The sequence below is a fragment of the Staurois parvus genome, unplaced genomic scaffold, assembly GCF_062004578.1.
Source record: "Staurois parvus isolate SC_StPar_1 unplaced genomic scaffold, SC_StPar_1.0 ptg000186l, whole genome shotgun sequence".
In the NCBI taxonomy this organism is placed as follows: Eukaryota; Metazoa; Chordata; class Amphibia; order Anura; family Ranidae; genus Staurois; species Staurois parvus.
This window is the reverse complement of record NW_028317982.1, coordinates 3,787,402-3,814,996: the sequence shown is the minus strand read 5'-3', so window position 1 is coordinate 3,814,996 and position 27,595 is coordinate 3,787,402. Positions and strand designations below refer to the sequence as shown.

Genomic DNA, 27,595 nt, shown 5'->3' with positions numbered 1-27,595 from the left:
TTGTGCTGAAAATCCATATCTCTGCCTTTTTAGCATGGTGCTCACTGCAATCACTAGATTTTGTATCTCTATGGATATACCCTGGAGAGCAGCAGTTACATGCAATCACTGTATCCAGGAAAGGATGGAATGGGGACATGCATGAACTTGTTTACTTTTAAAGAGGCAAGTACTGGATGGAGCAGGGCATGATCTTAATGACTTTCCAACACATTGATTATGTGTCTTGTGTCTCAGGTGCCTGTAGTATGCATGTATGAGTGCATATGTGCTGAGTCATGGCCACTCCCGACTTTCCTGAGTTATTTGTTTCTTGGTGTTCAATATAGATAATCTTTTGTAACTGGTGATTCAGAAATAGACTGTTTGCAGAGGTCAAAACAAACCTGTACACAAAAGATTTTGCATGAAATGTCTATACTGTAATTAAGTATAAACTATACAGTGTTTTCAGTAGGTATGCTTTATTTACAGGAAATGTGTTTTTGCTTGCTGTTTTTCTTGTACCACAGAGATTTTTGTAATCCATGAATAGATTTTGAGATGTTTCCTTTAGTGATTGTACTTGAAATCCTTTCTTAGGGCTCATGTACACGGGGCATTTGGAAAACTCTTCTGAACGATGGAAACTGACTGCTAGGTTAAAAAACGTCAGTTTAGCCACGCTTGCATACCGCGTTTTGCGTTTAGAAGTGTTTTTAAAAGATAACCTCAGGAGACTTTCCCAAATGCCCAGAATGCACTGAAAAATATAAAAAAATTAACTATTTCAGACATTTTGAGAGGAATAGTGAGCAGAAGCAGAGAGAGCAGTATGTGTTGAGATTATCTGTCTGTTTCTGGTTGTATTTACTATGGATCCCATCATGAGCATAATGCAGAACATGCTACCGTTTTTTCCTTCACGTGAAACCTGGAACTGACTGCACTGGTGTACCGGGTCTATTTGAATACATGGAAAATGCTTTGCATGCATTTTTGATGAAGAAAAAAGTCTCCGGACAGCATCTGGATATGGACCTGTCAAAAAACTCATCTAAACGCAAACGCTTGTAAAGATGGTTAAAAGAGTTTTTAGAAGCGTCTGGCGTTTGAAAAGCCAGTAAATTCTACTCCTGAATGCTAGTTTGGTGTGTTCAAAAAAAACGACTGTAAACGACGATGTGTACATGGACACATAGGAGAACATTAGGGAGAGTTCAGGGGCTGCTGAAAAAAACGCTGAACAGCTCCTGAACACCAGTTTAGGAGCTGCAGTGTACATGAGCCTCTAATGGGAGAATAATAATATTTTTTCTGTCAATTTAAAGGCAGGGAAATATTACTTTCAGGAAGAAGCCAGCAACGGCAACCCTTGTATTCCTCATATATTGTGCTTTGCCCATTCTGAGAGAAATCTGTAGACCGCCATTCTTAAAATGGTTTGTCAAGCTAATCCTGTGGTTTTTAGCACTTTGAGTCAATGATTTAAGTGTGAAGTAAATAAAGTCACTAATACTAATCTATACTTGTTGATTAGTGACTCAGAAAGTGTTGAGGATCACAGGGTCAACTTAACAGCTAGGCGACTTTCACAAGTGGTCAGCAATACCAGCCCAAGTATTTCTTGCAGCACAAGCTTTTTATAGTATTGGCTCATATTTACATTGATTTAACATTTCCATATAAAAATATATATGATATATATAAAACTTTTAAGACTTAGAATTGCATTAAAGTGATACTGAACACACACTGTTTAATTTTACATTATCCCCTCTGTGTATGTGGTTGATAGCACTGTAATTATTTGAATTAAAAAAAAACAAACAAACTTATGTACCTGTTCCCTAATGTACAGCTGTCATATAACCCAGTTCTTTCACAGCCTGTCTGCAAGGAAACAGTGGTGGGAGGAGCTCCTAGTCCTTTGCTGCCGGTCACGTTAAAATGGAAAAAAAAAAACAGCCTTTGGGATACAGAGTACAAAATAGATATTAAATATCAGTAAACTGTTTTTTAAATTATTATACAAATATATGTTTGAGATCAAATCTTATTTTTGGCAATAACATGGTGTGGGCCGATTTGTGCCAATCACAAACTGTCATGCACCTGCAGCCTATTCCTTGGAATAACAGGCAGGTGAAACCTCCATCAATCAAGATGTAATGGCCGACCCATTGTGTTTAGCTGGAAGAGGAGGGAGTGGGCTGTCATTTACCACTCTGTATACACTTACATGTGTTACTCTGTAGTTTACATGGGCTGCTCAGATGTGATAGGGAGGGAATGCTCAGTGTAGAAATACACTGAAAACTGAGCATGTGCAGTAGCTGCCAACACTGCTCTGCAAAATCCCCAACTGCTGTGAGGACATGGAACAGAAGGGGGAGATGGAGAACAGCAGGATCAACCGGATTTTTTGCAATATGCAGAAAATGGATCCCATAGTGACTGAGTGAGTAAGAACAGCATGTAATACAGCATTTATTGACCATTTTGAATTATGTGGGTTTAATGACACTCTAACAAAGAAAAAAGTAATTGGTAACTCCTGAAGCTCAACTGCGGAGATTTCTCCCACTGCTTTCAAAGCGCGCTGGGTGTGTGATCTGTTGTAGGTGTCAGTGTATTCCTAACAGATCGTGCATTTGCCTGCAATGGATTGCATGGTACCACAATACCATGAAATCTAGTTGCAGTTGGTTTCTAAAAGTAGTGCATTTACTACAAGCCCATTTCGATGAATAGGCTGAATATCACACCACATTGAATTGTATAGGACCGCTTTCTTATGCGTTTCAGATGTGAACTGACCCTAAGGCTTGGTTCACACCTGTGCATTTGGTGTGGCCCACGTTTTCGTGGACACAGCAGCCCATTTACTTGAATGGTCTGCTGTACCTGTGGGAAAGGCAGGGAAAAGGTCTGCATTCCTTTTTTAAATTTGCAACCACAACACCATACAATATTCCACACCCGCAAATGCACTTCATGCTTGTGTGGGGTACCATTAAGAATGAATGGCAGCCACGTGCACCTGTAAGGCTGGCCATACACTATACAATTTTCTGTTCAATTTCTGCCCAATTTCTTTTAGATTTACCTTCAACTATGTAGTGCAAGGGCCTGCCTAACTGGATACATTTGAAAGTGTTGTTTAGGTTTGGCCTCGTATTATATGTTTTTTTGGTAAATCTAAAGCAAAAATCTCAAGAAAATTGTATAATGTATGGCCAACCTAAAAGTGCAGTGGGGTTTTGGTTTCGAGATAGGTGCGATTTCCACACAAGTGTGAACCTAGCCTAAGTTCATACTATAATGTGCTGTGGGAAACCTGTGATCCATGTCCGTTTCCCACACTGCATTTAAATTGCAGTGCCCTTGCAATCTGCAGCTGGTGTCAGTGTAATCTTAATGACACCCCAAGCGCAGGTCAGAAACCTGCACTGGATTATATGGTACAAAGCAACCATGCGATCCGGTTGCAGTGTGGTTCCTAAATCAGTGCATGCACTACTTTGATGTGGTGCGATTTGACCCATTCAGTGTTATTTTTAGATCTGAATTTTACAGGAATGTGGAATGGTTCTTGCGCAAAATTTTTTTTTTTTTTTTTTTTTTTTTGCAAAACATGGTGTGAACCAAAGCTTAAAGGAACCCATAGCAACCTATTGGCAGTCCTCTATCCTTGGTGACTTCTGCAAACTGAAATCTGGTTGCTGCACTTTATACATGATCGTTGCTCTGTAATATTAAATTGGCCAGTTTTTGCCCTTGAATTTTTGATGACCACAGGACTGTGTATTGCTGTGAATTGGTTTTACGTATTTAAAAGCTGGATTTAAAAGGCAAAAAAAAAAATCTGTGAATAATTGGTCAATGGAATTTAAAGTGCTTTTCATAAAGCATGTTCATAAAACGGACGTTTATTCTGGAAATAGGAAATGAATAATGCATGCTGCATGCCTACTCAGTATATTTGTGTTGACACTAGAGCCTTTGATTCATGTGTATGCACTTACGTGCTGGATGTATGTGATCACCAATCCATCTACAGCATTTGCTGAAAACATTAAAGAAAACCTGTCATTATAGAATTTGAGAGTTGTCATGATCTCCTGAAACCTTGTCTGTCTTGCGGTCATGCCTTTTTATTCTGCCTTTTAATTGCTTTTTGATTTCCTGAAGATTACAAGTGTGTGGGTTGTTTGTGGGTGGTGTTTTTGTGTTTTTTTTTTTTTTTTTTTTTTTTATTTATGCTTGCAGCATTGAGAGCATAGCAAGCTATCTTTTTAGCACTTTTACAGAAGAAGGTGAATTTGTCAGTGGTATCCCCCCTCCACCTATATTTTTAACGGCAGGTTTCTTTTTAAGGGAAAATTCCAGGTATGGATTTTATTTTACACATAATTATTTTTGGTTGAGCTTTGGAGCAATGTAACTATGTATATACCTTATCTGGCTGATGCCCCTGGAAGCTGGAAATCACTGAAGTAGACACTACTACTGCTGTGATCTCCACCACTTGCTTCAGTTCCCTGCTGCAGTCTGAACACAGAAGGTTGGCCGCTTGTGTGATGATCGCGGCATCAGACCCCTGACCTTCTACCAAACTCGTGACCGAAGGACTAGCCAATCTAAAATCACGATGTCGTGTGCATAACCATGCCATTCCCAGCTGCACCTTGCACAACGATTTTCCAGCTCACTGGACCACAAATTGATGTACCGGCAGCCTGAGCGCGATTGTTACTGGGTCAGGTTAATTACGCAATTAACCCTTCACACTGCCACCACCTCCTTTTTGTACAGATAGGAAACTCGGCAATATCAGCAATAACACTAGGATGATTGGATAATCGTCCGTATACCACTGTCACCGCAGACAGGTTATACAGAGGGTTAAACGACACATAGTAGCGCTTCAGCGGCAGGAATTCGTAAGTTGCATTAAGGAGCTTTTGAAACCGTTCAACACTTTCAGAAAGATTTATTACTAAAAGGTCAAAAGGGTGCAATAAAAATATTTACAGAAAAAAGATGTAACCAATGTATTCAGTTGTGTTCAAAATAATAGCAGTGTGTTTGAAAAAAGTGAATAAAGCTCAAAATCCTTCTAATAGCTTTTATTTCCATACACACAAATGCACTGGGAACACTACACATTCTATTCCAAATCAAAACATGAAGAAAATATTTCAAATTTGTGGTTATCTAAAAAGAAATTGAAGAAAAGTGAATATTAGACTGTTCAAAAAAAATAGCAGTGTTTGTATTCTTCTTTACAAACTCAAACATTCACTATATAAACTAAAAAAATGTTTGAAGATTTTGCTTTCCTTTGAATCACTTAATGAATATTTAGTTGTATAAGCACTGTTTCTGAGAACTGATGTACATCTGTGTTGCATGGAGTCAACCAACTTCTGGCCCCTGTGAACAGGTATTCCAGCCCAGGATGATTGGACTACATTCCACAGTTCTTCTCTCTTTCTTGGTTTTGCCTCAGAAACTGCATTTTTGATGTTACCTCACAAGTTTTCTATTGGATTAAGATCCGGGGATTGGGCTGGCCACTCATAACGTCAATCTCGTTGGTCTGGAACCAAGATGTTGCACGTTTACTGGTGTGTTTGGGGTCGTTGTCTTGTTGGAACACCCATTTCAGGGGCATTTCCTCTTCAGCATAAGGCAGCATGGCCTCTTCAAGTATTCTGATGTATTCAAACTGATCCATGATCCCTGGTATGCGATAAATAGGCCCAACACCGTAGTATGAGAAGCATCCCCATATCATGATGCTTGCCAACCATGCTTCACTGTCTTCACAGTGTACTGTGGCTTGAATTCAGTGTTTGGGGGTCGCCTGACAAACTGTCTCCGGCCACTAGACCCAAAAAAGAACAATCTTGCTTTCATCAGTCCACAAAATGTTGCGCCATTTCTCTTTAGGCCAGTCAATGTGCTCTTTGGCAAATTGTAACCTCTTCAGTGCATGTCGTGTTTTTTTTTTTTTTTTTTTTTTTTTTCCCCAATAGTGGGACTTTGCGGGGGCTTCTTGCAGATAGCTTGGCTTCACATAGGCTTCTTCTAATTGTAACAGTACTCACAGGTAACTTTGAGTATCTTTGATCCTCCTGGAGCTGATTGTTGGCTGAGTCCTTGCCATTTTGGCTATTCTTCTATCCATTCGAATGGTAGCTTTTTGCTTTCTTCCACGTCTTTCAGGTTTTGGTTGCCATTTTAAAGCATTTGCAGTCATTTTAGCTGAGTAGCCTATCATTTTCTGCATTTCTTTATAGGTTTTCCCCTCTCCAATCAACTTTTTAATCAAGGTACGCTGTTCTTCTGGACAATGTCTGGAACAACCCATTTTCCTCAGAATTTCAGAGCGAAATGCACTGTAACCAGCATGTACAACATTTGCTGCCTTTTTCCTTAAATAAGGGCAATAATTCCCACCTGTTTTTCAAAGAATGAATGACCTCACTAATAGAACTCCACACTGCTATTATTTTGAACATGCCTCTTTCAATTAGTGATTCAATTACACAGAATCAGCAGCATGCATGTCATGACTGTTGGGTCTGTTGGATTTCTGTTACTCTACTACACCTGCTAGTAAATTATTTGACACATAGAAATATTTCTACCAAACACAGTGATTGATCAGGTTAGTGATGTCTGACTGCTATTATTTTGAACACAACTGTATATAAATATACAGAGAGCAATAAAACTGCTAAAAGATAACAGTAGTTTAGGTAGATAAGTACTTGCCAAAAAGCCTTGGGTTAAGCAGCTTCATGTCTCCTGAGCCAAAAAGGATTTCTTGTCTCTATTGCTAGTTTCGATGTTAAACGCAGGAGACTCTGCTTTCTCTCCCTCACAACTCCTAGCTTAACAGCCTTTTTCTACAATCTCTACAGGGTGTCTCCTTACAACAAAGAACCAATTGCCTTATTTGGGGAGGGAAGTATAGGTGGAGACCTAAGTTACAGCCAGAATCTCTCTTAGCTTATATTTTGGCCCATAACTATTCCTAGGTACATTTGACATCCCAACCGCGGGTAGATTAATATGCAGACGCATTTGTGGAGTGGTTAGATATGAGATATGAAATATACACTTGAATGGTTCAAGAGATATACTTTTCTGTTTTTCTATGTATGCTAGTCAAGGAGTGTGACATATCAAATGGTTTGTCTTATCTTGACCAATCTGAAGATATGCCTGGTTTTTATGTAAGTCTCTCATATTCCAAGATATGAGACATAGGGGGGAAAATGGATTTTGAATGTGGTATCTAGTTTTACTCCTCTGGAATGTCTATGAACTCAGGGAAAGGCTTGGGTTATACTTTTACGATATGCCAGATTGCACAGTTTCTTAGACAGCCAGGCACCCAGCTCCCTGGGGGTTTTATAGCTTGGAGCTTCCTGCTGTGCTTTGGCTGCCTATGACCTCGGCCAACACACAGGCCACATGTCAGTGTCGATGAACAGAGAAGAAGGCGGGGATGATGGGACAACATGGAGAATTCTTAGCAAAATGGAGGGCCGTGTCCGTCTCTGTATGCATGATTGCTACAGCTTGGCTCAGGAGCTATTCAAAGAATCCTTTACATTTTTTGAATGAATGCAAAGTGTTCCCTGATTGGACAAGGTAGAGAGCATGATGACACTTCCCTGCCTTTTTTGCTGAAAACGTCTTCCTTTTTTTTGCTAGATATTTAGTGCATTATCTTTTTAAAGCCTCATGCACACAGGACATTTTTCCAAACTTGGCAGAAAAATCATGATGCTTGTACAAGTGTGTAATGCTTTTACGCACGGTTTAAGGCGTCAAGCTCTTCGGTCATTCATTTTAGTGGCCAGATTAATAATTTTTATTCTGACAGTTGAAATGAATTACCATTCAAGTGCTAAGCGCGTCTAGCGTTTACAAGAGTCAAGTGTGTTTTTTTTTTTTTTTTTTTTTTTTTTTTTTTTTGTTGTTTTCTTTCTGCCAAAACTGTGCTACTTCTGGACACACTGGCAGTAAGGGTTTTTTTTTTTTTTTTTTGCCTCTAAAATCCCCTGTTCTAAATGCTGATAAAAGCCTGTGTGTATGGACTCATAGGCTAACATGCAGGGAAGTTTAGAGGCAGAAAACAAAAACGTTTGGCTCCCCTAGGAGCAGCTGCAATAACGTCCATTGTGCATGAGGCTTAAAGCAGCTCCTACACGTGTATTTCACTGTGCATTTAGTTGCTGCCTGGAGTTCTGCTTTGAAGGAGAGCACAAAAAAATGCCAGGGAATAATTCTAGCTTTTCTATACTTCATATTGGTATGTCCTTATAAGCTCCATTAGTGCCTGTCACAACTGTTTGAATATGTGCACACGGTGTTGTGGAATCGGCAGCATATAGGCGTGTCCGCTGCTTGTGTTTCATAATGGGCCTCTTGTCTATGGATGACAATGTGAATAGTGAGCATAAGAAGTCTGGCTGAGGCAAGTGTATAAAATATGTCAAAAGTCTTTTCTTTAAAGGATAAGTTCACCTTTTGGATAAAAACAATAAATACACTTTTTTTTTTTTTTTTTGCAGGTAAAAAAATGTATATTTATTATTTATGTCTAAAGGAGCCTGTAAAGCATTGCACCAGCAATCAATCAGTAGATCGCTGATGCCATGCAGGTCTCCTGCAGACCTGTCAGAATATCTGCTTGCCGTAAGGGATATACGAACAAGCAGATGTACTGACTGCAAACGTCAATGAATTGCCACATCGCTCCACAGCACTGTGATAGTTCATTGAAAACTACAAGTCCACAGTTGCTAAGGTTTTTGGGACTTGTAGGCACTCATTCACAGAACACTGTGAATGAATGACACAGCCGTGTGGGCACAGCATGCTCAGTAGAGGACACCAGTTGGTTTACACAATCTCAGCCTGCAGTGGAGACACAGAGAGGCAGGGAGGGACAGCTGAAGGTAGGATCAGCTGGGTATATTTCACTGTACACACAACAAATGTTTTAGTGGCTTTGTGAGTATGCACACTTTGTTATATAGCATGTAATAAGAGTTTTTCATAGCCTGGGTTTGTCAATTTTAAAGTATATGTAAACCGTCACCTTGTAAAACAACCCATTTCAGTTTAAAATAACAGGCAAAATGTGTAGATATGAAAACCATTATATTTTTTTTCTCCCTTTTTTCATAAATGATCACTTTCCCTCTGTTCTTAGCTGCACAGAAAACTGGGGAAGAAGAAACAGGACACTCCTCTTCCCATTGAATGGCTGTGCAAGGGGTGGGGGGTCAAACCTGATCATTGGAGGATGGCAAGCTGAGTTCCCAGCACAGCCAAAACACTGACCTTGCTGTGCTCTCATGCCTAGTGTGGTTGGTTTTTGATATGGAAGCAGAGGAACTGGCAGGAACACCAGGGATTTCAAAAACGAAATCCATACAAAGAGAACTTGATACCTTTTTTTTTTTTTTTTTTTTTTTTTTCCTTGTTCAAACATTTTTATTGATTTTTCTAAGCCAGAAACAAGCTTAGGACATGCAAATGCATATACAGACGTATTGGAGAACATGTTGCCCAAAGGCACGAAGATAAATGTCATGTAAAAACATACAACTGGGAACCACAATGAAACATTTGGGGAAAAATGCAATACAAAGGGGGTTAAAGCATAGTTATGGTTTAACTAGGCTGTACTGCACCTCAGAACTACCTATAGGTTCCATGCAAAGTGAAGGAAGAAAAAAAATGGAAACACGTTGGAAAGAATAAAGGAGACCAAGAAAGAACAGAGAAGGAGGAGAGGGGTTGTGTGACTTCTAAAAGAGCAGGGGTAGTTCGGGAACGGACCACTGTAGGAAACGGCACATATGAACATCGTGATGTGAGACTAAAAAAAAATGTTAAGGAAGGAGCAGCGAATCGTCAAAAGTCGGCAGAAGGAAATGTTCCACCCAGGGGTTCCAGATCTTTAGAAATTTGGGGACAGAGTCCATATTGGGTGCTTTCACTTTGGCGTGAATCATAGCTTGTGTTACCTTGTTTCTTACAGCTAGAATAAATAGCGATGGCGACTTCCATGATTTGCTTAGCTGCTGTGGTGACTTGCAGGAGAAGCTTGAATTGGGATTTAGATATGAAGGGTGAAGGTTTAACAAGTTGATCGGGTCTGGCGACAGTGGCTTTGCAAAGAGCGAGAACGGCATATGAAAAATTTCATCCCAAAAAGCTTGGGCTACTGGGCAAGACCACCAAATATGAAAATATGTTCCTACCACCGCACAGCCCCAGTGAAAGTGGCTATACAGTGGAAGGCTTCAAGGACTCCTCTACACTTGGTTTCTGCAGAAGCAGTGAAAACTTGGGGAAATTGGGGGCCAAAGAATCTTGGTGTGGAAGTAGTAGTGAAATGTGTCTCCAGCAAGCAGACGACGTGCCTTTTGGGACGCAAAAGATCGGAAGGCTTTATGTTTTTTGTGGGTTATTAAGGTCCTGAACGTTCAGAATAAGGATATTCAGGGAGCCCATGGTGGGGAAGCATGGTCTGCTAGTAAGTGGTAAGTCTGAAATTGAGTGTACACGGTCCGGTGTTGAGGGGAAAAGAAAAAATAGAATGGGGGGAAAAAAAACAGGGAAGTCACACGGGGGAGCGAGAGAGAGTGGTAAACAAAACCTGATAGTAAAGAAATAGGTCAGCAAAGGCCCAATGTTTGGCCCACGGGATATCCGCATAACGGACACCCCAGGGGGGACAAAGGTAATACAGGCAGTACAAAAACCCGGTACTGCATGGGTTAGTGGTGGGTACGCAGTGACAAACATAGAGGGAAGACAGCCCAAATACAAACATATGTTAATAAGCTCCCATTGGATCAGCAAGAGCCTAGGCTCCCGAGATGTTGAGTAAGTCCAAGGGCCAAGCAGTACTTCCAGCTATCTCAGCCTATAAGGGATGATAAAATGCTGAAGTTGTATGATGCTGTCAGTGCCACCAGGCCCAGGCCTCCCAAAAATGTTGAATGGTGTTTCTGTAACATATATAACAGTATCAACAGACCAAACAGCAAGCCATCAAGGAGGGTGAAGTGCATTCACATAAAGTAACAACAGGGGGACCGAGGAAGACTGTCTTAGGTGTAGACTCAGCCCAACGGGGGGGCAATAAAGGGGATCCAGGTGTACTTGTGAATGTCAGTCCATTGAGCCCTGGGGGACTGGAGTTGGAGAGGACTATCGACCTCGCTTGTAGGAGCTAAGTTGGCCCATGGCGGAGTGAGAAGGGGTGCTGTTTTGTGGAGAGCATGACCGTCGGCAAGAGCCGTATGGAGTGGCTGCTTGGGGTTGAAGTTGGAGATTCCGCAGCATGTCAAGTAGGTCATCAGGGGTCCTGCAGGTCTAGTCCCCAGATTGGAAAGCGAATCGAACTGCAAATGGGAAGCTCCATCTGTACGCTACGCCATGTTGCTAAAGGACCTGAAGGTGGGCTTTCATGGTTCTAAGCTTGGTAATCCGTAGTTGGGCACAAATGTTAGAATAGCTGGTAGTTATGGCCCTGGAAGGGTAAGGGCTCAGCAGTGCTGCTTGCAGAAGCTGCTACTTTGTGCGAAAGTAGTGAAATTTGGCGATTAATATCGTGTGGTGGGCCGTCTAGGCGTCGGGGGGGCCAGCACCCGTTGAACTCTGTGTAGTTCAAGGCTTTTGATGGGTATTGCCGGGGCCAGGGCCGTGACTGTGGAAAGGACGTTTATGATAGATTCCGGGAGGCTGCGGATACGTAGGCTTGAGTGGCAGGCCCTATTCTCGAAGTCCTCCAGACGGGACTGTAGAGTCAGATTTTCATCACGCAGAAGTTCAAGTTTGTCAGAGTGGGTATGGAGAGTGGCGTCCAGGTCGTCAATCCTGTGTTCTAGGTCAGATACGCGCTTTCCCAGGTCACAAATTTCTTTAGACAACTTGTCAGTAATAAGATCTGAGGTCTGTTTCAGGGCTTTGTGTAGCATCTTGTCAAATTGTTTGAGAAGTTAAGAAGAAGTAAGGTCAGAGAGTGTACAGGTGTCCACAGGTCGGAGTCTGACTCTCCATCTGAAGTGCAACAGGATCTGTGATGAGCAGCCTGCAGGACTGCATATGGCTGTTTCTGTGTCACATGCAGTAGCAGTTGCCATCTTAGATGTAGCTTGAGCCAGGGCCTCCTTTATGGGTTTGGCCTGTGGCTGATATTTGGTGGCTCCCCGGACCATCCGTGTGGGTGCCGGGGAGGTTGTCACGGCAACCGGACGAGGCACATGGCTGAGTCGAGCCCGCAGCTGCATTCGGGAGGCTTCTTCCCCCCCCCCCCCCCCACTATGCTGTGGAGCCTCAAATGGACATGTCAGTTCCAGCAGCCCCGTGCAAGCGCACCCCCAGGATACCTTTCTTTATTCAAGTACATGAGACATCAGGAATATAACCTTTTGGGTTGACATATTATTCTTTAAGAAACCGATTGTATAGTTCATAGAAGTTGCTAGGTTCAGTTTTGTTACTCCAGGGCAACTATTTGTTACTTTTCATTTGAGGAATGACTGCTTCCATCAGAACCTTTTTATCAGTTTTTTTTTTAAAGTCGGTAATGTTTGGATAAGCTAAATGTTAATCCACTAAGTGGTGCTTATCCTGGCAGGCATGATATCTTGCTCTCTTTTATCCAATGGGTATGCATGTTGAGATCTGCAGTGAACAGGACATGTGGCCTGTCTTAGAGGATCTTGAGAGACTGACATTTCAGGGACAGCCGACTAGCCAGTAGCTCTGCTCTGTCACCCAAGATCCTCCTTATTGACATTGATCACATGGCCAGGTAAAGGAAGGATGCAGAACTGGCCATTTTTAAATTAAGAATGAACTTTTATATCTTTCTTGCGCAGAATTGTTGAGTCCTCCTTTCTGACCCCTCTCTCTGCTTTGCCATTCATAAAGCATCATTATTGGTTGTCTCTCATGAAAGCTAAAGCAAGGAGAGAGGAAGCGCAACACTGGCGCCTATTATGCCAGCCTCCCTGAAGTCAGTGATTGAGCTACAGTGCGAGTTGGACTGTCTGGGATGACAGAGGACATTTTGTAGCAGGATGAATTCTCATTGCAACAGCAAGGTAGGTGTAAAAAATATTAGGGACTACAAAGACCTGAACAGGATCATTCCTGAAGGTTCGTATACCTTCTGACTTTTTCTTCCCCTCCCTCCTCTTCTGCCTGACTCCCTGCATACACCTGTGAAACATGGACATGTGACATGGACATGTAAGAAGCAGCTAGCTTTGAAACGCGTTACATCCCCATCCTGCGGCATCACGTTCCCGTAGTGACTTCACTTCTGCCCGGTGGCCATCTTGCGTTCCAGCCTGGTTCCACACATGAGACACAGCCTGTACACGCTGCAGAGGACTAGATGTGAATCAGGAGACCTGGCTTTCACCACAGCCAAGGCCCCCAGTTGTCCATCTACCCTCTTCTCTGCCTCTGGAACCTTTTCTGGATGACGTCTCTATGTACCCATACCTGATAACTACTTACCTCTTGTGAGTTACATACCATTGTGTGCAATAAGTGATTCTCAAATACTGCACTTAGTCTGGCGCCCCTCTCTCTCCTCTTATCTCCACTACAGAGTCCATCTTAACTCAATAGGGTGCTGCTTCATGACTGTGCTATCCTAATAGCTGAATACCTCCCTACTACCCATGGGACTGTTCTATTTAACCCCATCTCTCCAGTGCCAATATCACCTATTGAAAAAAAAATGCGGCTGCGGTACATTTTTGATTTGATACATTTTACATTAATTTCAATAGGGAGCTGCTTTTTCAGCGAGGTTTTGAAAAGGGCACCAAAGATGTGGTATGCAGGACTTTTTAAAGGCAAATTTGTCTTTATTATATTTTACATCAATTTTGATAATACAAAATATGAGCAATAATAACATGGACAAGTGGATAGAAAAACATCATAAGTGTGTCTATAGTCCATGCGGATGAGTGAAAATTAGTCTAAACAGCAGAATGGAAGTGTTTCAATAGCACATATTACGGAAATGTATAGGAAAAAAAAAAACATAGGTTCAATCCCAGACAAAATACATGTAACAATGTGTGATAACTCCGTATGAACCCAAACAAAAAAAAAAAGTCCTACAGAGAAGAGAAAAAAGATAACTTAGTTGTAAAGATAGTGAGGGAGAAGGAGAGAGGGTTGGGGGGACAGATACGGTAGAAAGCGGAGTCAAGGCAGCCCCACTTCAGTATCCTGTCAGAGTGACCACGCCGCTTGCACCCGATACGGGCGCCTGGACCAAACTGGCAAACATGCCAAAATGAAAATTGGCAAATGCAAGCATTGCCTCCATACACATGGTATCATTAAGCACAGAAACATGCAGGACTTTTTAAAACGCGCTGCAGTGCAGTGCTGTAAAGAGCCCCATGGGATTTAATAGGAAATCGAAGGGTGTTCAAGTCAAACCAGGACTTTTGAGTTTGAAATTTCTTTTATTATACAAGGAGTGGGATATTTTTCGACATACTCCCCTGCTACATTTATACACTTAGCCCAGCATTTAACTAATGGCTGGAAAGCTTCAGCATAGAAAGATTTGTCTGTATTCTTGAACCATCCGAGGATAGCCTGCTTCGCGTCGTCATCATTGTGTTCACCACTCCCACGGAGAGATTTTTCTCTTGTGCAACTTCACGACAGGTTGTGCAACGATTTATCCAGGGTCAGGCGTTCCATGTGCTGAATGCTTACAGGAATGACTGCTGTGGGCTGGGAATCACTTCGGCCTGGATTGTCCCTGACAGACATATGGCCATCTTTGAAACGTTTACACCATTCAAATGTCTTACTGCAACTGAGAGTATCATCACCGTACTGTGCTAGAAGTCTTCTGTAGATATCGACGGGTTTTACACCTTCGTCAACTTCAACACATGCTGTACCATGGGAGCACTGACGCTGTTGTCTGCCACCTTGATTGACCTGTCTCTGGACTGGCCTGCTACATGTGCGCTGCTTGTCAGTAATAGGATACACTTATTACTGCGGGTAGTACTGCCACACCAGCATCCTATTTTATACCTGTAAAATTTAAAGTCCTGGGATGACTTTAATGCCCCTCGTATTTTATTGCTTTTTTAACAAGGTAAAAATACATTGGTGTGAAAGGGCCTCTAATGTTAGTGGTGGGGTTTATGCTTCATTGTGCTAGATATCTAGGTTTGGATACATGAAGTCTTTTCACTCTGAGGTGGGACAAGGTGTTTACTGCTGTTTACAAGACATACGTTACTAAACGCTGTAAAATTTGTTACATGTTGTCTTCGCTCTAATGCAGTCTCCTGCTGTAGTGTGCCTTATCTAAACTTACATTATAGCAATTCCCTCTGTGGTTTCTTGACAGAACCCAGCCATTGCCGATGTCTACACTGAACATGCCCATCAGGCTGCTGTTGCCAAATACGCTCCCAGTGGATTCTACATCGCATCTGGAGGTAGGTTATCTTCTAATTTATTTTCTGGGAGGTTACGATTTATTTTTATAGGCCACTCACCTACAACATTTATTATCATGAGTTGGATATTGTGAGATTTTATTTTAGATTACAGAAATGGGGAGTATGGCCTGTTGTGGCTTCCAACTGTATATAAAAGGAACACAAAAGCTTGCTTTGACACTTTCTGCAAGAAACTGAAATGGAAGCTGTGCAGTCAGGGAAGATATTAACGGGGTTGTGACTGGCCTAATAGCAGATATACCTAGTTTTATGTAGCAATGAGTAAAGTAAAAGCCTGTAAAACGGTGTCCGTAGTGAGAGGATACTTGGAGAACAATTGGGCAGTCCGATAAACTGTCTAATGCTTGTGGGTCACCACATACACTATTGGCTGAGGTTCATTATATAATAGAAGTCATTGGGCAGGTTAGAAAACCATATACTTACTGGTCTGAACAAGAATATTTGCTCAAGGCAGCCGTTTGTGTTATTTGCATTACTGGCTGGTGCAGATGCCAAAGGAATTCTGATCATATCTTCACTTTTGAATTTTTGCATGCCTGTAGCTAATGCTAGGAGTAAATAGAGAAACCAAAAACTATTTTAACTTTTTATGCAGCTTTTGCTAAAGTGTACTAAAAGATAAAGACAATGAATGAACCAGCTATGTGCTGTCTGGTCTGAGCACTTCTTTTCTTTTTTTTTTTTTGTTTAGAAATAATGTATTGAAAAACGTTTTGTACAGTACAAAATAATGGCCAAAACATGAACAAAAAGCACATTGATAAAAGAATAAAGGATTCGGCCTAAACAAATCTACAGTAGCCAGTAGAAGCCCAAAGATGCATTGAAAATATAACATGGATTGGTGTACATCAAGAATAGAAGCATATCATGCAATAAATACACAATCAAAAAGATCAGTAGAGCACTTCATTTCTTGGACAGCCCATAGATGAGTCCATTTTTACTTAATTTTTTTTTTTTCTTTTTCATTTGACCAGTGGGTTCAGCAAAAAAAATGCTATTTTTTTTTTCCATCTACATACTCTGTGGATGGGGGAATCCTCCCTGCTGAGCTGTTTTATTCTGACAGTAGTGGGAGACTTCCCCCGCTGTCAGAATACACTGATCAGATTCACCAATTAAACATGTAAAAGGGGTTGCAATTGGGATGTCAAAAAATTTTAAATTTACTATTGAAGTTAGATTAGTTGATCCAGAAGGTCGCTTTTTATTTCTGAAAGGAAACTTACCAAGAATACAATGCACATTAGGAAATATATACTTTTAAGAAGGGTTACTTGATTGTAGCAGGAAACTTCAAATTTTGTATGGATCCTTCGATGAATGCCTCATCGTGCATGTGGTGAGGAGGAGGTAAAAATTTGAAGTTGGTTAAGAAAATGTTACATCAGTGTCAATTGATGGATTCGTGGAGAATTAAACATCCAAGAGAGACTATACCTTTTTTCTCTCTGGCAAATGGGATGTACTCAAGATTGGATTGCATAATGATAGAACATACACTTTTAGAGTCTTTTGGTAAAGTTCAAAATTAAGGTAATGTCTTTATCAAATCATGCAGCTGTTATAACAAGATTAAGACTGAAAGGAAAACTGAGTGGAACTAGTATGTGGAGATAAATTGAGCTTTTACAGGATATGGAAAAAAGAATAAAGTAGGAAATAGAGGAATATTTTACATTTAATGAAATAGAAGAGATCTCTATGGCTACTATTTGGGAAGCACATAAGACTTAAATTAGGGGAATCCTGATCTCAATGGGGGCTGAAAAAAGAGAACAGGGAAGGAAAAAGAATTTATTAATTGAGCAACTCTGACTTAGAACAACAACATAAGGAGAAAGTTGAAATAGAGACACAACAGAAGATAACTCAAAGAAAGAGTTGATGGAACATGAGACGAGAAAAGTTTTTAACATGGTTGCAAAAGAGCGATTATCAGTGGGGGAATAGACCAGGAAAATAACTGAGAAAACTGAGGGAAAGGAAATTAAGTAATTAAAGAAAATTAAAGATAAGAATGGAGAAATGGTACATTCAACCACTGATATCGCTAAAATGTTCCAACAATACAATAGCAATTTATATGGAATTTAAATCTAAAAACCTGACAGAATCAGAGGAAGATAGGGGAAAATACAAGTGTACTTAAGAGGCCAGACTACCTAGATTAGAGGAGGGGAGATCTATAGTTTTGATAAATCTATTACGCAGGAGGAAATTTATACAGCTCTTAAAAGTACAGCAGTAGGGAGGAGCCCAGGACCAGATGGATATACGCAGAGATATTATAGGGATATTAAAGAACTACTTGTGCCCAAGATGTGTACATACATGAACTCTCTGGGGGAAGGAATGCTAATGAGAGAGGAGTCATTGCAGGCATATATTACAATTTTACCAAAAGAAGGGAAAGATCTGTCCCAATGTGCTAGTTATAGACCTACTGTATATTGTTATTAAATATAGATACAAAATTATATGCAAAGGTCCTGGCAAATAGAATGAAGGAGTTGATGCCAGAATGGATTTATTTAGATCAGGTGGGTTTTATTCCAGGAAGAGAAGGAAAGGATAATGAACTGAGATTATTATTTCTTTTGCAAAAAAGTAAGCAAGAAAATCACCCGGCGATTGTTTGTTTTAACAATCGACGTGGAGAAAGCTTTTGATAGGGTAGACTAGGAATTTATGTTTGATATGTTGGAAGTTTTGAGCATTGGACCTAAGATGATGCAATGGATTAAAACGTTATATAGTAACCCAACAGCGGCAGTCAAGGTCAATGACTCGTCACAATTTTTTAAAATGCACAACGGAACTAGACAGGGATGTTCACTTTTCGCCCTTACTTTTTTTGTTATATCATTGGAACCGTTATTGGCAACTGTACGAAGAAGTACAGATGTAAAAGGAAGCATAAGGTAGTGACGTATACTGATGATATGCTATTTTCATAGTGAATCCTAGAGTAAATCTACCCAATTTTAATAAAAGTTTTAAAAAACTATGGAGAACTATCAAATTTGAAAATCAACCCTTTGAAGTCAGATATTTAAATATTAGTGTTTCGAAGACAGAAAAACAGGTATTATGGAAAGCAAAGGTATTATTTCCCTTTTGTACAGAGGGAGAATGATTTAAGTTATTTAGGTGTAAAACTAACCCCTGTTGTTAAGAATATTTATCAGACAAATTCCATTCCATTAATAAATGAGCTGAAGGATGATCTGAGGAAAATATCTACCTGATCAATCTCTTGGATTGGTCATATAAATTTGGTAAAAATGATAAGTCCCAAAGGTTCTGTATAAATTCCATATGCTCCTAATATATTTACCGAGGTCGTTCTTTGAGACCATAAAAAAGATATTTAAGTACATATGGGCAAATTAAAGACCAAGATTTAGCTACAAGGTTTTGTGTAGGGATAAAACTAACGGGGGTCTAAACGTACCAGATTTCAAGAGATATTGCTTTCACGAATAGCCGATTTCGATTGGTAATTCACGGGTGAAAAGTTGGGTATTGATTGAAAGTACACTTAGTGGGTCACAGTTAGACAAGATTATTTGGCTTCCACAACAGTTTAGAAAATTATCAGATAATACAAGCACTTTAACAAATAATGTTTTTTAACACATAATGTTTTTAGGATTTGGTATAGAATTCATACACAAAGGCGGTTGGAATATAATTCACTGTTAATACCGTTGTGGGGAACAGATTTCTTCCCTCCTGGGAATGAAAAAATTGCAGGCAATTGGATAAAAGCCAGAAACGTATGTTTAAAAGATATCACTGTTAAAGGGGAATTATGCACTTTTATGGAATTGAAAGATAAAAAGGAAAAATTTTGGGTGTTAGATGAGCGGCATTACTATCAACTAAGACACTTTGTCACAGCTCTCCCGCAGGCACTGAGGACGATGGAGGATGTATCCATTTGAATAACTTTTCAGTACAGACATAATGCGAAGGCACGTGACTTCACACATATATAAGATTCTTGCTGCTATGTCTGGAACCGTCTATCCATCTTTCTTAGAAAAGTGAGAAAAGGAATTAGGAACAAAATTAAATGATCATGAAAAAAAAGAGAATATTTAATTTAATACATGGTGCAGTGGATATGAACACAATAGAAATGCTTAGGTGGTATGTTACAAATAGTGTGGCACATAATCAACGAATAGAGAACTCACCTTTTTTATATGTTGGAGGGGATGTGGAAAGAAAGGAACAATGGCACATATATGGTGGGACTGCCCTAAAATACAGCAATTTTGGCAGGGAATAATACAAAATATACATGAAATAACGGGGATTAGTGTACTGAAGGATCCCTGGGTCTGTTTCATAATACTAATTTCATGGCGAAATAATATAAGAGCTCGATTTGTATTTCATTTATTTAATGCAACAAAAGGACTGATTCCTAAGTTCTGGCAGGCTCAGGAAGCCCCAACAATTACGGATTGGTTAAATAGAATAGAGTTTATATATAGCGTGGAGGAGCTGTATTATAGAGGAGAGGATAAAATTGAAAAATGTAAGACTATTTGGGACAGATGGACGCATTTCAAAACATCTAGGAGATATTAAGAATTGATCAAGGGGTAGATAGGGCTCATATAGGATAAGAAAGATGGCCTGTGGTAAGTGCAGGTAGATAAGAGATTAGGAATAGAATATTGGAACAGGAAGAGAGAGGGTTTAGAAGAGGTGATCAAATAGGGGGTGGAGCGGGGTGAGGCAGGAGGGAGGGGATGGGTATATGTAAAAAAAAAAAAAAAAAAAATATATATATATATTTTATTTTTAGTTTTATTTTTTGATATGGAGAATGTATAATATAAATGTTTGGAGAATTTGTTGTACTAATTTCGACTATTTTAAAGTTTAAAAAAAAAAAAAAAAAATACACTGATCAGTGCCGCTGGCTATAGCCTGCAGCACTGTTCAAGCTGGGAAAATCCAACAGGACAGTTGTACAGATGTAGTCAGTAGATGGACTTCTCTACAACCCCCATGCCCATACATGGATTGAAATTCAACCATTCCCTGCTGAACTGGTTGAATTTTCGATCCATGTATGGCCTATTTTAGACTGTTGTATCTTTCCAGCTTTTATCTATGACTGTTGTTCATTAGTGCCAGAGGCAAGGCTTAGCAATGTGGCTGTATAGCAATAATGAATGACGCATCCATCTCTGACCATAATGTTTATCTCTGAATGTTGCATGCACACCTGAGCGATTTTTTTTTTTTTTTTTTTTTTTTTTTTTTTTTTTCCCTGCTAGAAGACTGTAGCTCTAAAACGCTCAACAAGCTAAATCCCATTCATTTCAATGACCCCTGTTCACATATGAGCATTCCGTCGCCTGAAGCAAAATGCCTGTTGCTCAAAAAAGTACATGAGCTTCTTTTTGGCAGATTATAAGCATTTTTGGTCCTGTAGACTTCAATAGAAAGTGTGAGCCCTAATTTTTCTCTTGTGCTTTCTACTGGATAAACAAAAAGGCCTGAAGCTGTAAAACACTCGTGATATGTTTTCTAAAATGCTTGTAATACAATTCTAAAAACACCAGTAAATCGCTACGGTCAGGTGTGAATTAAGCCTGTTTGAAAATTTGGAAATGCTTAAGCAGAGCGGGAGGCCACTATGTAGTAGCACAATTGGGCCCCTACTTCTGGAGGTCCTTGTAGAAGATGGATGTTTGTGGACTAAAATTCATTTGTTAACACTTGTACAGTGACGCCATTGTATGGGAAAAGATGAGCTGTGGTATATGATTCTGCAGTAAGTGGAACTGCAGGTGATAACTGATGTATCTTTTGGATTTGTTTTACATGGAGTGGATCACATCATCCTCTAAGTGTGTAAGTAGCATAGATTGAATATTGAGGCACACTATTAAAGCCCTGTGAGAGACCCCCCAATACAGCCCTGTGGGAGTCCCCCTCCCCCGTAATATACACTATTGAGAAGCCTTGGATGAAAGATGACATACTGTGACTGTTAGGCCATATCCCTAAATTTGCACTCTGCAAAACTGAACTTTGCTTTGGTGTAATAAACATTATCACATGGTGTATTTGGGGATAAACTGAGGTTTCTTCTTTGCTTGTTTGCTAGATGTTACTGGTAAAATCAGAATTTGGGACACCACGCAGAAGGAACATCTGCTGAAATATGAGTACCAGCCTTTCGCTGGGATTATTAAAGACATTGCCTGGACGGAAGACAGCAAGAGGATGGCAGTGGTCGGTGAAGGAAGAGACTCGTAAGTCATGGCACTGTTCTTTTTATATCAGAGTATGGAATTGTCCTGTTAGTTGGATGTCTGTCAATCCAGTAAGGTTTGGCAGGCCTGTGTCTGGTCCACATTCACACAGGACCTCCATGGTGCTACACATATGGGGTTTTGAAGCAACTTTAGTGATCAACCATGGTAAATTTTTGGTTGATTTTATAAAAGTCCTGAAGATCACTGATTTATCTATGGAATAATTTGTGTAACAACATCCTATTTATTTCTATGGTCTTTTTATATTTTGTGTGTTGAGATGCATCCAGAAATACACAAAAACATGGTAACCATGTATTGCAACACAATATGAATGTATTTTAATAATGTGAACTTATTTCAAAAGTGCAGCTGGAACTTTAGCAGTCATGTTTACTTACTTTTCTTAGTGGGCTTACAATACCAGTGGTTTTCTTTCTTTGTAATAATAACAGCATTTTGTTTCCTTGGAGTAATGTCAATGCCAGAGCGACAACAAAGCATTTATTTTTAGAACATATAGCAGTTGGCAGCAGCTGTACTCTTTTTCTACAGTCTCTGTGCATTTCTCCCATTTCTTGCAACATGATTAGATTGTTCTTCCACTCTGTACTGTACAGAGCTCACTGTTGTGTTAATAAGAGTAAGACCTTGCATTGGGTCTACATTATGTGGGATGGGGGGGGGGGGGGGGGGGCACGCACACCCTCCATGCACAGATCGGTGGCTAGTAACCAGGGCCAGGCTGCAGCTTCATGTCTGCTGTGACAGCTACATCAGTTCTGCTGTGCTCCAACCTGCCCACTCTCCACCCTATCCATAGAGAACTGACACAGAAACGCACCATGCACGTGTAACTAGCTTCATAAACAGCAAGGGGGCAGAGAATGGGTGGTACGCACCATTCTACAGCATGTGTTGGGAATAGGGAGGAGGTACAGTTCCACCTCCTTGCCATGGGCTCTGGATGAACCTTTCCTTATACTGACTACAGGTGTTGGAGCTTGGAATAAATAGATTTCCCAACACACTTGACAGCCTGCAAAACCACCAAATTTGGCCCTGTCTAACAATTCACGTTAAAAACAGAAGGTTTTGTTTGCACTCATTTGCAAATATGTCATAGCCGCAGTGCCCACATCAAGGCTCCTCTCTGTACTGTGGTCCTTACTCTATAAATTTCAGTCTCCCAAGTTGGAGCACATATAGCAGTGGATAGATCAAGGCAGGTGTGCCTGGAGGGAGCGTTTGCCCTTTCATGTGCACCCTAATGCAAAGTCTGGTTATATGTTGGGTGGTTACCACTTTTTGCACAGTTGGTTGAATTGGGCGTGGGGATGCACTTAATGCCATTTGTTCTTTAGCTGGGTATCATGTGCGTCCCTGTGCCTTTGAGGAGTGGGCTCCCTCCAGGCACACCTTCCCGTAATCTATCCCCTGCAATATGTGCTTCAACTTTGGGAGACTCTGAAATTCATAGTTGGGACCGCAGTGTACAGAGGAGCCTTGACATGGGCACTGCAGCTTACGTAGATATTTGCAAATGTGTGCAAACTAAACCCTCTGTTTTTAACATGAATTGTTAGGGCCAATTTAGTTGCTTTGCAAGCTGATTGATAAGTGTGCTGGGAAACCTTGTGCTTTGTTGGAAACTGGAAGCTTGCTGCATTAGGCTTGAGAGACTGGGACATGTTACATGAAACTGTTAGAGATCACTACGCCTTTCAAATGAATCTCTCACTTCCACTATGGAGGTCTCAAGGGGCTACAGAGCAAGCACCAGAGGGGTGAATGTGGCCCTTGGGCTGCAGATTAATATAAGGATTGGGTTTACAGTGTGACATTGGAGTATAGAAGTTGTTGCACATTGATCAAACCTGTAGCACACTTCACAGTACTCTTCTGCTTTTACAGTAAGCAATAAGTGGAAGTTGTTCTTTAAAGTGTTACTAAACCCCGGACCCTGCATTCACTATTTCTGGTCTCCCACAGTACACAGAACATGGAAGTGCAATTATTTTAGTAACTATAAACTGCTAGATACCTTTTCTCATCAGCAGTTAGAGCAGTCTTGTGACTTCAGCTGAGCACTGCTTAATGTTTGTAGGAGGAGTTTTCTTGCAGGATCCCTGACCTCTGTCTGGAAAGTGCTGATTGGCCCTGTGCTGATCACATGCACTCTCCCAAGGGTAATAAAAAAACCCTCTCTAGCAATACACAATAAACTGAGCATGTGCTCAGACTGGCTCAGTCTGTCTTGTCAGGAGATCAGATGTGGACATAGACAGGGTCAAATGGCCTTTACACAATGCAGAGGATTAACCCCTTAGGTTCCACAGTGAGTATAATAAGCATTCTTTACTGCATATACAGACTGATTTTACTGTTGTGGGTTTAGTAACACTTTAACACAAGCTTGCAAGGGTTTGCAAAGGAAGTTTGAGGTCTTCGGTGCTTGTCACGTCTGGTTGTTCATGGGCTCATATAGGGAATGAGCTGCAACTCCAATCTTTTATCTCTCCTCTTTTGGTGACTGCTGTAAAACATTGAGCTTTGTATCACTTTCTGTATTAGTGACAAAGCAAAATGGGGCAAATAGAAAAGATGTATCTCCACAGTGGGGACACAGATGAAAACCTGAGAGGGTCTAATCTCTCACCACTCCTTGTTCAAATTGGTTATTGAAAATTAGAGTAAAAAAAAAACAACCATTCATCTGGATACGTATAGGACACAGTGTATGTCTGGTACGTGAACAATACAATTCTGAGGATGTATCGATGCACACAAATAGCATTCATGCTGTAATATGTGAAGATCTCCACTTCTATCAAACACAAACAAAACTTTTTTGGTTTGTGAAGCACATGGAAAATGGCATTTTTCAACCAGTAACAATAATTATAGAATATTTTATTATAGGAAAAAACATTGTTATGCTGTTTTAGCCACATTATCTATACTGGAGGAACAAAACTATTGAAATTTGTAAATCACGTTTTGGGGGACGCGCGGGCGGCAGTATAGACTTAGAAGCACTTTTATCCTATACGACAATTCAACTATAATCTGTGACACAACATAAGCATCGTATATGTTCCCAATATGATGGCAGGAAGCCTACTAATGTATGCAAAGAGCTCATTTATAATTGAAGTGTAATCTCAGGCTGGGTCTGATGTGGTGAAAGGAAAACATGCAACCATAATTGCTTATGTAACATCTATCCTTTTGAGCAATTTCTAATAACCAGGCCTCATATGAATTAACCCCCCTTAGTGAATTTTCTTTGAAGACATTATGCCACAATACGGCTAACTTGGAAAGACATATGAGACTTTGTGACTGCTTTGGAAGTTGTGAAGGTTATTATACATTTTGAAGTGCAAATTAAAATTTGTGTTTTAATTTTGACACGGGACGGAATTCATTTTGATCAGCAGGAAATATCTCCGCTAATTCCCTGCAGCTCAGAGCAGAACAGGCTGATGACACATTCGTTTCTGCTTAGTTTATGCAAAGTGGCCATTGACCGAGTTCGCTCAGCCCTATGGGCTGCTGGGTGTACACAGACTCCCCTGTACGTTTACACCCAACTGCCCTCCAAGCCACCTAGACTGAGGACGATGGATCCCCTTTTGGTGTAGGTGGAGGTAGGCAGGTGTAAATGGATCGCAAGTCCGTTCAGGTCCTCCCGTCAGGTAGACTTGATTTGATGGTCCAGTCACCCATATGGACTGGCAGGTGTGATCAGACCTGCCGTGTGAATGGGGCCTTAGTCTCAACCTAGTGGTGCTCTTAGTTGTGAAAGTGAAACTATAAGTGGGCACTTACACTTGCCATAGAAATGGGTATAGATAGGGTAACTAGGAAGTGATCTTGTGAAAGAAATTTCAAGAAATTAAATGAGATGGATATATGAATATGATTCTCTGCCATCTCAAGGGTTAAATATAGATATAGATTTAAATTGCTTCATTACTGATTTTTGAAAAGGAACAGCCAATACTAGATATTCTGCGGCTTAGAACACTATTGGGTCCGTATGCACAAATAGGGGGGAGAGCTTTCCTGTAGGGCATTGAAGTGAAGAAAAAAATGTTAATGCAGAGACTTAGAAGCCAAAAACCTATTAATTCAGTAAAGGGAAATATGCATTACCCCATTAGATTACTAGGGGGCTCCTAGGAGAATTTAAGTAGGTTTTTCATTCCATTCTATTTTTATGTCTTTTATATTTAGCATTTTGGTAAGAATAGAGGAATATGGTGTGGGAGAATGGATTTTAGATGTTGATTACAAAATGTTTAGTGCACTTAGGTGCTCATCTCTATATTGAACTCTAGATAGCATTGGTGGACAGATCAATGAGGTATGGTTGCTCAGTGCATGAAGTAACTCCTACCTATCACAACGATCCTTCAGCGTTACCTATAACGCTACCACCTCCCCCTCGCTCCCCCTCTCTGTTGGGGTCCCTCAAGGCTCTGTCCTCGGGCCCCTTCTCTTCTCCATCTACACCTCCTCCCTTGGCCAACTCATACACTCTCACGGCTTCAACTACCACCTATATGCCGACGACACACAGATCTATCTCTCAACCCCCCACCTCACCCCCTTGGTCTCCGCCCGAATCACACACCTACTGAGCGACATATCAGACTGGATGTCGCTCCACTTCCTTAAACTGAACCTCTCCAAAACCGAGTTTCTTGTCTTCCCCCCTGCCCGGACCCCACCCCCCATTGACTTCTCCTTTACATCCAACAACGTCACCATCAAACCCCCCTGCAGGCCAGAGTACTTGGTGTCATTCTGGACTCCAACCTATCCTTCCAGCCCCAAGTCCAATCTTTATCAAACTCGTGCAGACTCCACCTCCGCAACATCGCCAAAATACGCACGTTCCTAACCCCAGAAACCACTAAACAGCTCATCCACTCCCTCATCATAGCACAACACGACTACTGCAACTCCCTCCTCACTGGCCTGCCTCGCTGCTGGCTAACCCCACTTCAGTCGATCCTGAATACGACTGCCAGACTCATTCACCTTTCCAACCGCTCCATTTCCGCCACCCCCCTCTGCCAATCCCTCCACTGGCTTCCGATTGCGCAACGGATCAAATTCAAAATCCTAACACTGACGTACAAAGCTGTCCACCATACTGCCCCGAACTACATCACTGACCTAATATCCAAGTATCGCCCAGCACGCACACTCCGCTCCTCACAAGATCTCCTTCTCTCTAGTTCCCTGGTCTCCTCCTCCCATGCCCGCCTCCAGGACTTCTCCAGGGTGTCACCCATCCTCTGGAACTCCCTGCCCCAACCCATCAGATTATCACCTACTCTCCTTTCTTTTAGGTGCACCCTGAAAACCCATCTCTTCAGGGAAGCCTACCCCACCTCCTTTTTAACTTGCCGACCTCCTCCACTCTTCCTACCACTCCATCCCCCACAGCTATCGCCTCCTGTGCCACCATCCCCTCCCTCCTAGATTGTAAGCTCGAAAAAGCAGGGCCCTCAGTCCCCTCATGTTTTGCATTGTATTGGTATTGTTCTGTCACATGTTCTGTCCCCCTTTGTAATGTACAGCGCTGAGCAAACTATTGGCGCTTTATAAATACTGTATAATAATAATATGAACTCTGTGCCTGCACACAGGTTAATAGGTTATTTATGTTTTACCAAGTGTTTTTTTTAATATATTTTGTATATGAGATGTGTAAATGTTGGCACTAGTCCA

The 27,595-nt window shown here is 41.0% G+C and overlaps 1 protein-coding gene across 1 annotated transcript in view; it reads left to right on the top strand.

Moving 5' to 3' along the window:
• WDR1 (WD repeat domain 1) overlaps positions 1 to 27,595 on the top strand; it is a 96,874-nt gene that overhangs the window by 17,572 nt on the left and 51,707 nt on the right. The window contains exons 3-4 of the mRNA XM_089677408.1: positions 15,437 to 15,527; positions 21,697 to 21,844. Coding sequence (XP_089533534.1) covers positions 15,437 to 15,527; positions 21,697 to 21,844 — 239 coding nt within the window. The remainder of the gene's footprint in view (positions 1 to 15,436; positions 15,528 to 21,696; positions 21,845 to 27,595) is intronic.